Here is a 12132-nt window from a genome sequence, read left to right as displayed (position 1 = left end):
TGGAAATGAATTATGTTGTGCTTTAAAAATTTCAGAGATTTCAGAAATTTCAAAAATTTCAAAAATTGAAAAACATTCAAGATAATTCGTGGTAATTATTTATCACCGAATAAAAAATATATATCTTTTTAAAGGTTTAATTTTCATTTTGAAATAATGTTACAGATACTTGATGATAATTAATGTAGAAATTATTAATAGTTTCATCAGTTTTGACATGGTTTAAATAAAGTAATTCCATAATTTATTGATGAATCAAGAAAAATGAATTGATTGAGTTTTCATCAAAAACTTTAACATTGATACCAATTTTGCAATTCTCTAATGTTTTTAATCAATTTTATCACAATATAATTAAATGGGCAGGTAGGGTAACTCCCTGACTTTTATTTTTTTTTTTATTTTTTTTTTTTTCAATTCTGATTTAATTTTTTATTTTTATTTTCATTTTCAATTCTGATTTAATTTTCCATTTACATTTTCATTTTCATTTAAGATTTTTTGATTTTTTGATTTTTTGATTTTTTAGTAAACATAAAATAAATGGATATATAATTTGTGTTGATATTTTCATTTTTATAAACTGTTTGATTTAATGTATATACATTCCTAATTAGTATATTTGCGGCTTTTATTTGTTTTTGTTTTTGGATTTTTTTTATTTATAAACTGAATACCATTTTATATTTAATTGATAAATTCAAAAACAATGATAATATAGATTTTGATATATGGATATATATATATATTTTCTAAGGGTGTGATAATTTTTGTTTATGGATAATCTAGTTTTGACAAATTGATGATTTCAATGTAAAGAATATAAAAGAATAATTAGAGCATGTGATTTTATATGTGGGGTGACTTTTTTTTTTTTTAAAAAAAAAAAAAATTGTCGAACAGGAAAATATCACCTGGGTGAAGTCGTTTTTTTTTTTCCAAAAAAGTGAGACTTGATGGCCAAGTTTATAGATGGCATCTGCTTAACACGCAGAACGTCCCCAGTTCGATCCTGGGTCGAATCATTTAACTTTTTGATGAAGAAAAAGTTTTTTTTTTTTTTTCTATTGTTCTAGACCTAAAGATACTTCATAGTTTAAATGATTCTATTATTATTTGTATATTTCTATGTTATCTTTAAAAATTTCAATCTCTCCAGTTCACTAAAACTTCATCTGTTCTGAAACGTTGAGTAGTTGTGGATTCTTCCAAAGATGTACGGGCCCCTCTACGGTATGCCAGCAGACCGGCCTGGGCAATCATGAGTCCATTATCGATACAGAAACGCTCATCTGTAGCAAAAACACTTCCTCCACGCTCATTAGCCATAATTCCCATCATTTCTTGCAAACGTTCATTGCATCCTACACCACCTACAATAAGCACCTCTTTACTGCCAACATGAGCCATGGCGCGCTCCGTAACCTCAACCAGCATGGCAAAGAGCGTTTCTTGAAGCGAGAAACAAAGGTCTTCAGGGGTATACTCAGCTGCTTTACCTGTTTTTGCCTTCATGGCTTTGGCCAACTCGTCAATGTTGGCCAAAATCCCTGACATGGACAGATCCATGCCCTTAACAGTGTAGGGTAATGGAATCAAATTCGATCCACGCTTGGCAAGCTGCTCAATGTTGTATCCAGGACTCGGGTCATTTGAAATTCGTAGTGTTCGTGCAAATCGGTCAAGACAGTTGCCAATCGCAATATCAAGTGTCTCGCCAAAAATTCGGTACCGCTGGTGCGAGTATGCAATCACCTGGGTATTACCACCGGAAACATAAAGAACAACTGGGTTGTCTGCATTTGTAATCTCACGACCCATCTCAATATGACCGATGCAGTGGTTAACACCCACAAGTGGAACATCCCACATGACGCTAATTGCTCGTGCCACGAGCGACACGGTGTGTAGTGGTGCGCCCATACCAGGGCCCTTGGTGAAACAGATACAGTCGAGGTCTGCTGAAGAGACTTTTGCCTCATTCATTGCGCGTTTGATTAAACGTGTGATCCAATTCCGGTGGTGTCGAGCGGTATCTCGTGGAAGAAACCCTTCACCGGGCGGTGAAATGTAAGTATCGCGAATGTTGGAGAGCACCGTGCCACGGTTTGTGGGCGAAGGTGCACCGATAGGATGCCGAATGATGCCCACGGCAAGTTTATTTGCAGAGCCTTCAAGACCCAAGGCAACATAGTAGTCCCGTCCGGGATTGATATACTTGTCGAAATCCATGGGAGGTTTAATTTTATTTTATTTTGTTTTTGTTATATAGTCAGAGTTAACAATCTTGATTGATCAGTGATGTCAAGTCCACAGTAGATAAAAGAGAAAAAAAAAATACTTTTGATAAAGTTTTTCAGACCGGGTAACTTCTCCACATGGAAATAAAATAAAAAAAAAGAGTTGGTTTACACACGACACGTTGGCCAAACATTTACACTTGCACAAATATCAAAAGTATAAATATATATATATATTTATCATTGACAACAATGTCATCTCTTGATACTAAACTTACCAGCTTAGCCAACCAGATTGAGGAGCTGGTAGATTTGATAGTCAAATTTAAAAATTCATCTAAGAGCATAGATGGGTCAGCCAAAGAGCTTGTGAGCGCGATCCAGTTTAAATTTCAAACTACAGAAGCCGAGTTTGGATACCTCAAGTATGAGATCGATGATGTGTTACAACAAGAACAAAAACAATATTATCAAAACAAATATGCAGGTTTACAAGAAGAGTTTCGCACTGCTCGGTTTTCTTTTAGAAAGTCACAGATCGAAGGACAAAAATCGACTACTGAAATGCGTCGCGAGCTTCTCGGAAATATAAATGATCAAATCAACCGAAAAAACAAAACCAATTCACAAAAGTAAGTCTTGATTAACAAATTTAAATATGTTTTTTTTTTTTTTTTTTTTTTTTCTAACTTAAATTAGATCACAACTAGTAAGCAAAGCCGAGGATGTCACGGCTGTGATGCGCCAACTACACAAAATGGCCCAGACAGAAGCCATTGTGTCTTCCATAAATTTAGAAGAACTCGAACAATCAACAATTTCGTTACAACAATTGCAAATGCGTTATTCAGGATTCAATCTTCTGCTTACAGGATCTCGACAGTTAATTCGTCATCTTGAGCAGGCAGACAAGTGGGATCGTATTTACATGCTTGCATCGCTTGGATTTCTTTTCCTTGTTCTTGCATGGATTATTTGGCGCCGCATTCTTAAGGCCCCAGTTTATCTTCTTTTTTCCACTGCAAAATTTGTGGTTCGTGTCGGTGGTAAAGCAGGAGGAGCAGTTTCTGGGAAAAAGAATGTTCAAGTGGTGAAGGCAGTAACATCTGTTCAGACTTCTGATTTAATAGCATCTGCAACAGAATCAGTGGTTTCAGTGATTGAATCGGTAATAAGTTTGGCAACTGTATCTGTTAGTTCTGTGGTAGAGCCTGTTATTCCAGCTGTGGAGATTGTGGGCTCTTCAGTTAAATCTGTTATACCACCTGTGGAAACTGTCAGTTCTTTTGTTGAATCAGTTATACCATCGCTGAAGTCAGTGAACTCTTCAACTAAATCAGTTATACCCGCAACAGAATCTTTTAGTTCTTCAACAGAATCTGTTAGTTCTTCAACAGAATCTGTTAGTTCTTCAACAGAATCTGTTAGTTCTTCAACAGAATCTGTTAGTTCTTCAACAGAATCTGTTAGTTCTTCAACAGAATCTGTTAGTTCTTCAACAGAATCTGTTAGTTCTTCAACAGAATCTGTTATACCTGCAACGGAACCTGTCAGTTCTTCAACAGAAACACTTAGTTCTTCAACAGAAACACTTAATTCTTCAACGGAAACACTTGGTTCTTCTTTAGAACCTGTCATACCTGTGGTAGAGGTGCAATCAAGTTCATCAGTTGAATCTCCAAGCATAGCTGTGGAATCTGCAAGCTCTATAGTGGAATCCACCAATTCAGAATCGTCCATTTCTTTGGCAAAAGAACCAACATCTTTGCATCTACAGGAGACTACCACCAAGATAGCATTGCCAAAGGAAGATTTGTAATAATAATAATAAATAATAAAAATAAAATGCATGTTCCCTTTATCAATTTGTCTTTTTTTTTTTTGTCATTATTTACATGTTATTGTTTGTGGTATTGGTTATACATGTATCCCCATTTGATGATAATCCAAAACATATCCCACGGACTAAACTCTGGCCATAACGTCGGTATAAAATCAATCATTGTCCCGCTTTCATGAGCCTGCCACAGCATAAAGTCACTTAGTCGCGCAACACCACTGGTACGCACTAAAATATCAAGTTTAGGTGTTCCTGCCATGTACATATTATCTTCGAGAGTTTCCTCAGAGATATCATTAGGATCGAGCTTACCACGCTCTGCAAGGCTCACGGTCCGTTGAACGGCCATGGCTATATCGTTTCTTGCTGTGTATGGGAAGCAGACATTAAGTACAGCTCTATAAATGGGAGAATGCATGTTAGTATATGTTTACGTGTATTTATGTATGATTTTTTTTTTTGAAACAAGTTAACCATGATGTATACGTACTTTGAATTGTTTTCTGTAATTTTTGTTGTTCGTTCGATAACTTCGAGCACATCTGGTCGTAAAAGTTTTGTATCTCCCAAAATCTTGACACGGATTCCATATTGCTCTGCTAGATCGCCTCGTTCGCAGATTTGTTCGAGACGAGCTTTTGTAAGTTCCATAAGGTTGTTAACTTCGTAAGGTGATCGTTTAAAATTTTCAATGGAAAATGCAAAGATTGTGACACATTCGACTCCTAGGTTATAACATAGTTCTAAGATCTGTGACAAACTTTCGAATCCAGCATTGTGACCTTCTCGTGTTTCTTGGTTGTGTAGTTTTGCGTAACGCCTGTTGCCATCCATCACAAAAGCTATATGCCGTGGCACACGGCCTGCTTTTAGAATATTGGCCATAGCCTCTTTGCCTAGATGTTGTACATATTGTGAACCTGGGAACGAGTATATCCACGAGTCTCGAGAAGATGGCATGATAAATATGGTGATAATTATAAGGATAAGGGATAGGCGAGAGTGAGGGGGGTAACTTAATTAATATACAAGAAAAAAAAGAAAAAGAAGCAAAATGAAGTTTCACTAGGAGTAATTTTTTTTTTCTTTTTCCTTTTCTTTTTCAATGATATTTCCAGTGGGGGTTTTAAGTATATTAAGGATTGGTATTTAGAAGAATGTCCGAAGAATATTAAATGGAAATGGCAAAAAAAAAAAAATTCAATTTCTTTTACTTGACAGTTTTGAAATTTTTTTTTTTTTTTTTTTTTCCAGAACGGAAGAAATGCTAACCTTCAATTATATATATATATGTATATATATATATACACATGGTCACGTGATCCACATGTGATTATGCGTTGGCATTTCTTTACTGTCCAGTCAAGTGGGTCGGTCGGTCCGGGTTCCTTTTGTAAAATCGGGAGGCTTCGGTGCCTTAAAAGAGTGTAGCAATAATAACCAATATATATATATATATATAAATAAATATAAATAAATATAAATAAATATAAATAAATAAAAATAAATAAAAATAAATAAATAAAACAAATATTACACTATTTTCATAAACACCTATTAAACTTTTTTTTTTTTTTTTTTTTTTTTTTCAAAGAAAATGTTCCTACTTATTATTATTTCTTAATCTCGATCTGCCATGCAAATTCCAAATGTGTGACGCCATCGTCATCGACAAACTTGGATGTAACGTCATAGGTTCCTCGTGCCAACATTCCATGAGGAGCCTCTTCCTCGGCAAAGGTCTTTTCATAGTAGGGCTTGTCGACAGTATTGGGAGGATATGACCCGCAGACCTCTTGTGATTTATCGACACGAATGCCTGAGCGCTTAAGCGACTGCAGGTATTTGAGACCTGTAATGATCTCATGTTGCACCCGGAATCTAAGACGGCGTTGGTACCGGGAGCGTTCACGAATGACAATGGGAGATTTGCGAAGGCTTTGAAGAGCGCCAGGGGTTTCTAGATTGATAATAATGGGATCAGCACCTTCCACATCAACGCGCAACTCCAATACCACTACTCGACGTTTGTCATTGGGGTCTCCAATTAATGCACCTGTGCTGAGACCAAGAGATTCCTTCCATTTTTTAAGAGAGTCATCTTCTGCGTCCAGGTTTGCGTATTCGGCAATGGTTTTCTTATCTGTGACTTTGTAGCCAGCGGTATCTTCAGCCACTAGCTCTTGATCAATTTCTGGCTGTTTGGACATGATATATTTTGTGGTAATATTAAGTAAGGGGTGGGAATAATTGAATATAAGTAGTGGTTACTTTTTGAGTTGCTGGCCTGTATTTAGTATATATGTTTTATTAATATTTGTATGTTTTTTTTTTTTCTATAAACTATTGGTGGCGAATTGAATTTGTTAAAAGTATTTTAAAAAAAAAAAAAAAAAAAAAAAAAGAAGAAAGGAAAGAAAGAAAGAAAGAAAGAAAGGGGAAATAAAAAAATAAAAAATAAAAAAAAAAGTTTCTGCTTTACCCTCCCATTCTTTATTTATTTATTTATTTATTTATTTTTTTTTAACTCCACACACTATAATTAGCCTGGTTATTATGGAAAACCAAGGGGTTTTTTTTTTTTTTGCTACACAACTATGTAAACACAGGGGGGAGGAAGTTTAAAGAAGGTGGGTAATCCTTTCAGTGGCAATTTCTAAGAGATCAGCCGCTTTGAAAATTCAATTGAGCCACAATGAATCTTAATTATATATATGAAGATGATGATAATAATAATAATAATAATAATAATAATAAATGAAGAAATAAATATTCACAATCAATTATTAAACAAACAATTTTTTTTTTTTACCTATTTCAAAGATTGATGGCTAAGCCAAAGAATAATATAAAAATAAAAAAAATTTGTTAAAAAATATTAATTTATATGATTCGACCCAGGATCGAACTGGGGACGTTCTGCGTGTTAAGCAGATGCCATAACCGACTAGACCATCGAACCCTAATACTTAAAAAAGTAAAAATATCATACATTTTATATAAATGAAATTTAATTACGTAATAATAATCACGTGTTCTAGTTATTTTTATGAATTTTGTCACTGATCTGGAAAATTGTACTAAACACCAACCTTTATGAATTACTCTTAAAATCATACTAATATTAATATTATTATTGTTATTATTATTATTAGCTATTTATTACCAATCTCTTTATATAATGCTTTGTCTTATTTTAATTTATTGATATATATCTCTTCAGTTTACAAATTAAATTGACAGATATTCATAACTATAAGTTTGGTTTAAAGTCACTGAAAACTAAGAAAGTTTGTTATTTTCTGAAAATTGTAAAGGTTCGTCGGTAGTTTGAAAAATAGATCTAATGAATTGTAAATTATTAAAAAACTTTTAGTATTTAATACAAAAAAAAAAACATTTCTTAAATAAAGGAAGAGTGGTTTTGTTTGAAAAATATATATATCTTAAAGAAGTCATTCTCCATTTTTATTCATTTTATAATTATAATTATAATTTTTTTTTTTTTGTGATTTACTAAAAAAAAAAAAAAAAAACCCTTTTTCAATTCTTAAGGTTATTCTATATTTTTTAGATCTTCTCTAAGACAAATTTGAAAGAAAATAACTTGTAAAAAGAATGATCAATTTAAATAAAAAGCAACTTTTACAAAAAAAAATAGAAATATTAACGACCCCGGTGAGGATTGAACTCACGATCTCACGATTAACAGTCGTGCGCCTTAACCAGCTTGGCCACGGAGTCTGTCACGTGAAAACCTTAAATTTACTGAAGTATATATTATTCATGAACACATTAAATCTTTTATTTCAAGTCAAATTAAATGACTTATATTGAAATTAAACACACTTAATTTAAAGGCTTTTTGAATTCAAATTTTAAAAGGAAATTTTTAAAGCAAAATAAAATAATTTATTTGAGTACACATCTTTAGTATGTCAAAATGTTAGTGTCTTTCGTGCTTGGCTTTACAAAATTACGCTATGATCGTATGTGGAAAACTGGAGCCCAGTTTTTATTTTATATTCTAATATTAGAATGGAATTGTTTTTTTTTTGTTTTTTTGTTTTTTTGTTTCAATAAAAAAAATATCCTTTTATTATTAAATAATGATCTTATTTTCTGGAATAAAAATGCGAAATTTTTTTTTAAAGTGTTAAACGATTTCTTTTTTTTGTCAATGTATTGAAGAATGAAAACAAAAATATCAACAAAGACAAAAAAAAAAAAAAAAGATATAATTATAAGAAACTAAAAAACTAAATGATAGTTTTGGCACACTAGCCTTATAAGTCAATCTTGAGCAATTTCGAAAATAAAAGACTGTAGTCAAACAAAGTTTGTAGAAGAAAAAAAAAACAACTTTGGAAATAATGAAAACTTGTACAAGCAGATGTCTAATTAATACTTTTTGGTCAAATTTGTGATTTAGTGCTTCTTTAATAACAAAAAGAAATAATACTAGAATTTTGAAATTTTACATGACACTGAAAATGAGTAATTAATTATTATTAGCTTTTTTTTTTTTTATCACCATATCAAGTGCAGTAAACTATGCAATTGTTAACATCTTATTTAAAATTTAGAAAAACTTATTAGACTGAGCGAAAAAGTCTACTGTCCTATTCACCAGAGTAGCCCGGGAGTTCAGATAAAGTATAAACAATTTGGTACACTTTTTTTTCTTAAATAAACAGAAATGAAAAAATAAATTCAAAAGTTAGCTATTTTTGTTTTTTTAATTATTTTTCAACTCAATTCAGTGACCAACCTGTTTGTTTGTTTGTTTGTGCAATTTTTATTCACTATGTTGATTGGAAATCTCCTACTTACAGCAAACCAATCTTTGCACTTTCTCTTTCAACAATCAACTCCTTACAATCTGAACTAAATATAAATGAATTTTTCACTAAAATATCCAACACATTGAAATTATATGAATTTTTTTTTTCATTTTTGTTCCGGTGTTGTGAACGTCTTATGGGTGCTTGAATAAGGGGATCCAAAATTTTGTTCGGATTTTGTGTGCTAATTGTACAAACTACTAGCAAGCAGCACATTTGCACACAAAATCCGGACAAAATTTTAAAAAATGGTTCCAATTCCAACAGTATACGCTAGGGCAAGGGTTTTAAAATTTTTTTTTTTCTTCCACCCTTCACACTAGAATTCTTACATTTAAATTTCACTTCAAAAAAAAAAAAATAACCATTTAATCATGACACATCCTTTATTCCCTCAACAAAAATCTTTTAAAATCCTTTGAAGAAATAATTTTTTTGGTGAAAAGTAAAAAAATATCAAATAAAAACAGGGCTCAACCGGGAATTGAACCCGGGACCTCTCGCAAATTGCTTAGTTAACCCTAAGCGAGAATTATACCACTAAACCATCGAGCCAAGTAAATTGTTGGAAAAGTAACGATAAAGAGAATGTATTCATAAATGATCTAAAAATATATAATTTTAAGCATTTTGGGGAAAAAAACAAAATGAATCGCACAAATTCTAATGCTGTATAATTTTATAACCTTTAAATAAAAACATACAATTAACCAAGAAAAAAAACATAACAATTATAGTTTGATATCTACAATTTTAAATTTTTATGATATTTTAAACATTCCATTATTAAATTTGGTAAATTTAAACCAACTGTGTAAACTTCAGGATCTACAGTACTCTTTTTTTTAAAAAAAAGAAAAAACAAGTTCAATTGAATATTAATTTAAGTGAATAAAATATCAAAAACTACTATCTGTTTTTATTCAACGGTTATAGAATTATATAATATCAGCACCTGTTTTATCCTTCTAGATCTTGAATATTACTATATATATATATATATATATATATTTGTTTTCACAATAAGTTTTTAATTTGACTTCAACGTTGCATCTTTGACAGCCCGAAAATAAGTCCTGGGAACCAGATTTGTTGTAACTACAGGCTTATAAGCCAATTGAACTGTCTAAGAAAATCGACATGTCTATCTCAGGAGATATCCCCTTTTCTTTTTTTTTTTTTTTTTTCTTTCTGTAATGGACAATCAATCAAAATATGTTTAACTGTTTTCATCTATCCATATTTGTAGTTGTAACTATTCTTTTTAATTCGAAACTTTTGAAACTATGCACCAAATTTTTCATAGTCTGTGAAAAAGTGAGCACGATTACGCAAGATCCCTTAACCACCCCTTTTCATAATCACTCCTGTGACCATTTTAAAAAAATTGTCAGTAACCACAAATATTTATCACTATTGTAGTACATTTCTTGCCATTCTTCCATTTCTTGTTTTTTTTTTTCAAAATTCCAATTAACTGACTCTGTTGCTGCTTCAGAATAAAAGTTAATGTTCTTGCATCTTTGTTTATTTTTCATTTTTTCTCTAAACTTTTAATTTTGCCTTCAACATTGCATCTCCAACAGCCCGAAAATAAGTCCTGATGCCAGCTTACGAGGAACAGGGGGTTAAAAATAACCAAACCTTCCCAACTTATCTCCACTTGTCTTCATCAACGTTGTAATTGTATTTCTTAATCCCTCCAAGCAGAGATAAAGCTTACAATCTCTTGTAAGCCAGTTAAACTGTTTAAGAGAGTCGACATGTCCATCTCTGGAGATATCTGTTTCAGTCCTTTTCTTTCCTCTTCAAGCAAAGGACACTCAACTAAAATGTGATGAACTGTTTCCAGCTCTCCACATTTGCAGTTGTAACTATCCTTTTCAATTCCAAACTTTTTAAACCATGCGCCAAAGTTGCCATGGCCTGTGCGAAATTGAGTAATATTACTCAAGATCCTTCGACTATCTTTCTTCATGATCACTCCCGTAACCATTTTGGAAAGATTATCAGTACATTTCGACTCCACTGTGATATTATGATACCACAGATCCTTACTGCTGTTCCAATACATTTCTTGCCATTCTTCCATTGCTTGTTTCTTCAAAATTCCAATCGTCTGATTTTGTTGTTGTTTCAGTGTAGGAGGTTCAACTCTCTTGCATTTTCGTTTTTCATCCTTCTTAATCATGTAGTCTCTATCATCTTTCGCCAAAATGTAAAGCGTGGTTAGCTTTGCAATTGGAGATTTCTCAATCAATGTTAACAAATGACCATTAATAGGATTAGTTTTGCTAATATTTAGGTGTAAACGAATAGCTTTTCGTGCCACCATAAATTTTAGCCTAATACTATATGGCATAATACCAGCTTCCTTTTGTAGTACCGCAATAGGAGTTGTGCGATAAGCACCAACAATTCTTCTTAAAGCCATGTTCTGCATCACTTCCAACTTGTGGATTTCTCCTTTCAAGATTTTATGATGCCAAATTTCTAAACCATATTCGACAATTGGTCTCACGCAAGCAATATACAGTGATCTGACTGCAGACCCTCGCATACCTTTTTGCACGCCACCAAGATGCCAAATAGCACCAACAGCTTTTCTTGCTTTATTGATTTTATTCAAAATATGAGATTTAAAATCAAGCAGATTGTTCAAAGTAATTCCAAGCAATTTAACTTCCTTCTGGGGTTCACGAAGTTCTCCATTGGGTAAAGTAAGTTGCACTTTTTCATCTTTAGGTTTCACATTTTTTGTAAAATGAATAAAACCCAATTTATCACCCAAATCAATTTTGGTCATTCTTGATTTAGCCCAATTACAACATTTTTCTAATATGTTGCTTAAGCTTTTGGTATTTTCTTCAATTTTACCTTCAACGGTAATAGTTACATCATCAATAAAGCCAAAAGGAGTTCCATCCCATTATTTAATCGCATATCAAAAAATGCTTGTTTGTTTGTTTGTTTGTTTCAAAAAATGCTTAAAAAAACAATAAGCTGTATATTTTGTCAAATCACTTTATTTAGCCAATAGCATCTCTATATACTAATGATTTAGGCACTATGGCCGAGCGGTTAAGGCGAAAGATTAGAAATCTTTTGGGATTTCCCGCGCAGGTTCGAGTCCTGCTGGTGTCGATATTTTTTAAGTATAATTTTTTATATTTTTTTTAACTATTCAATTAAATATAGTACTTTATAA

General features: G+C 32.3%; 5 protein-coding genes across 5 annotated transcripts; 1 reads left to right on the top strand and 4 right to left on the bottom strand.

The window, feature by feature from the left end:
- Window positions 1-1146: 1146 nt before the first annotated feature.
- SAPINGB_P000645 (uncharacterized protein) lies at window positions 1147-2232 on the bottom strand (the record flags this gene model as incomplete). Its single annotated transcript, XM_031995368.1, has 1 exon — window positions 1147-2232. One exon carries the CDS (start codon window positions 2230-2232, stop codon window positions 1147-1149), a length of 1086 nt encoding a protein of 361 aa, XP_031851259.1.
- Window positions 2233-2492: 260 nt separating this feature from the next.
- SAPINGB_P000644 (uncharacterized protein) lies at window positions 2493-4059 on the top strand (the record flags this gene model as incomplete). Its single annotated transcript, XM_031995367.1, has 2 exons — window positions 2493-2872; window positions 2940-4059. The coding sequence occupies 2 exons, from the start codon at window positions 2493-2495 to the stop codon at window positions 4057-4059; spliced, it is 1500 nt and encodes a 499-aa protein (XP_031851258.1).
- Window positions 4060-4138: 79 nt separating this feature from the next.
- SAPINGB_P000643 (uncharacterized protein) lies at window positions 4139-5040 on the bottom strand (the record flags this gene model as incomplete). Its single annotated transcript, XM_031995366.1, has 2 exons — window positions 4139-4478; window positions 4571-5040. The coding sequence occupies 2 exons, from the start codon at window positions 5038-5040 to the stop codon at window positions 4139-4141; spliced, it is 810 nt and encodes a 269-aa protein (XP_031851257.1).
- A 653-nt stretch (window positions 5041-5693) lies between these two features.
- On the bottom strand, window positions 5694-6290 carry SAPINGB_P000642 (uncharacterized protein; the record flags this gene model as incomplete). Its single annotated transcript, XM_031995365.1, has 1 exon — window positions 5694-6290. One exon carries the CDS (start codon window positions 6288-6290, stop codon window positions 5694-5696), a length of 597 nt encoding a protein of 198 aa, XP_031851256.1.
- A 4327-nt stretch (window positions 6291-10617) lies between these two features.
- On the bottom strand, window positions 10618-11730 carry SAPINGB_P000641 (uncharacterized protein; the record flags this gene model as incomplete). The annotated part of the gene is made up of 1 exon (XM_031995364.1): window positions 10618-11730. One exon carries the CDS (start codon window positions 11728-11730, stop codon window positions 10618-10620), a length of 1113 nt encoding a protein of 370 aa, XP_031851255.1.
- Window positions 11731-12132: the final 402 nt, after the last annotated feature.

Source organism: Magnusiomyces paraingens (assembly GCF_902498895.1).
Source record: "Magnusiomyces paraingens strain CBS 517.90 genome assembly, contig: contig1, whole genome shotgun sequence".
Classification (NCBI taxonomy): domain Eukaryota; kingdom Fungi; phylum Ascomycota; class Dipodascomycetes; order Dipodascales; family Dipodascaceae; genus Magnusiomyces; species Magnusiomyces paraingens.
The sequence above is the reverse complement of the archived record's forward strand: the minus strand, read 5'-3'. Positions and strand labels throughout refer to the sequence as shown.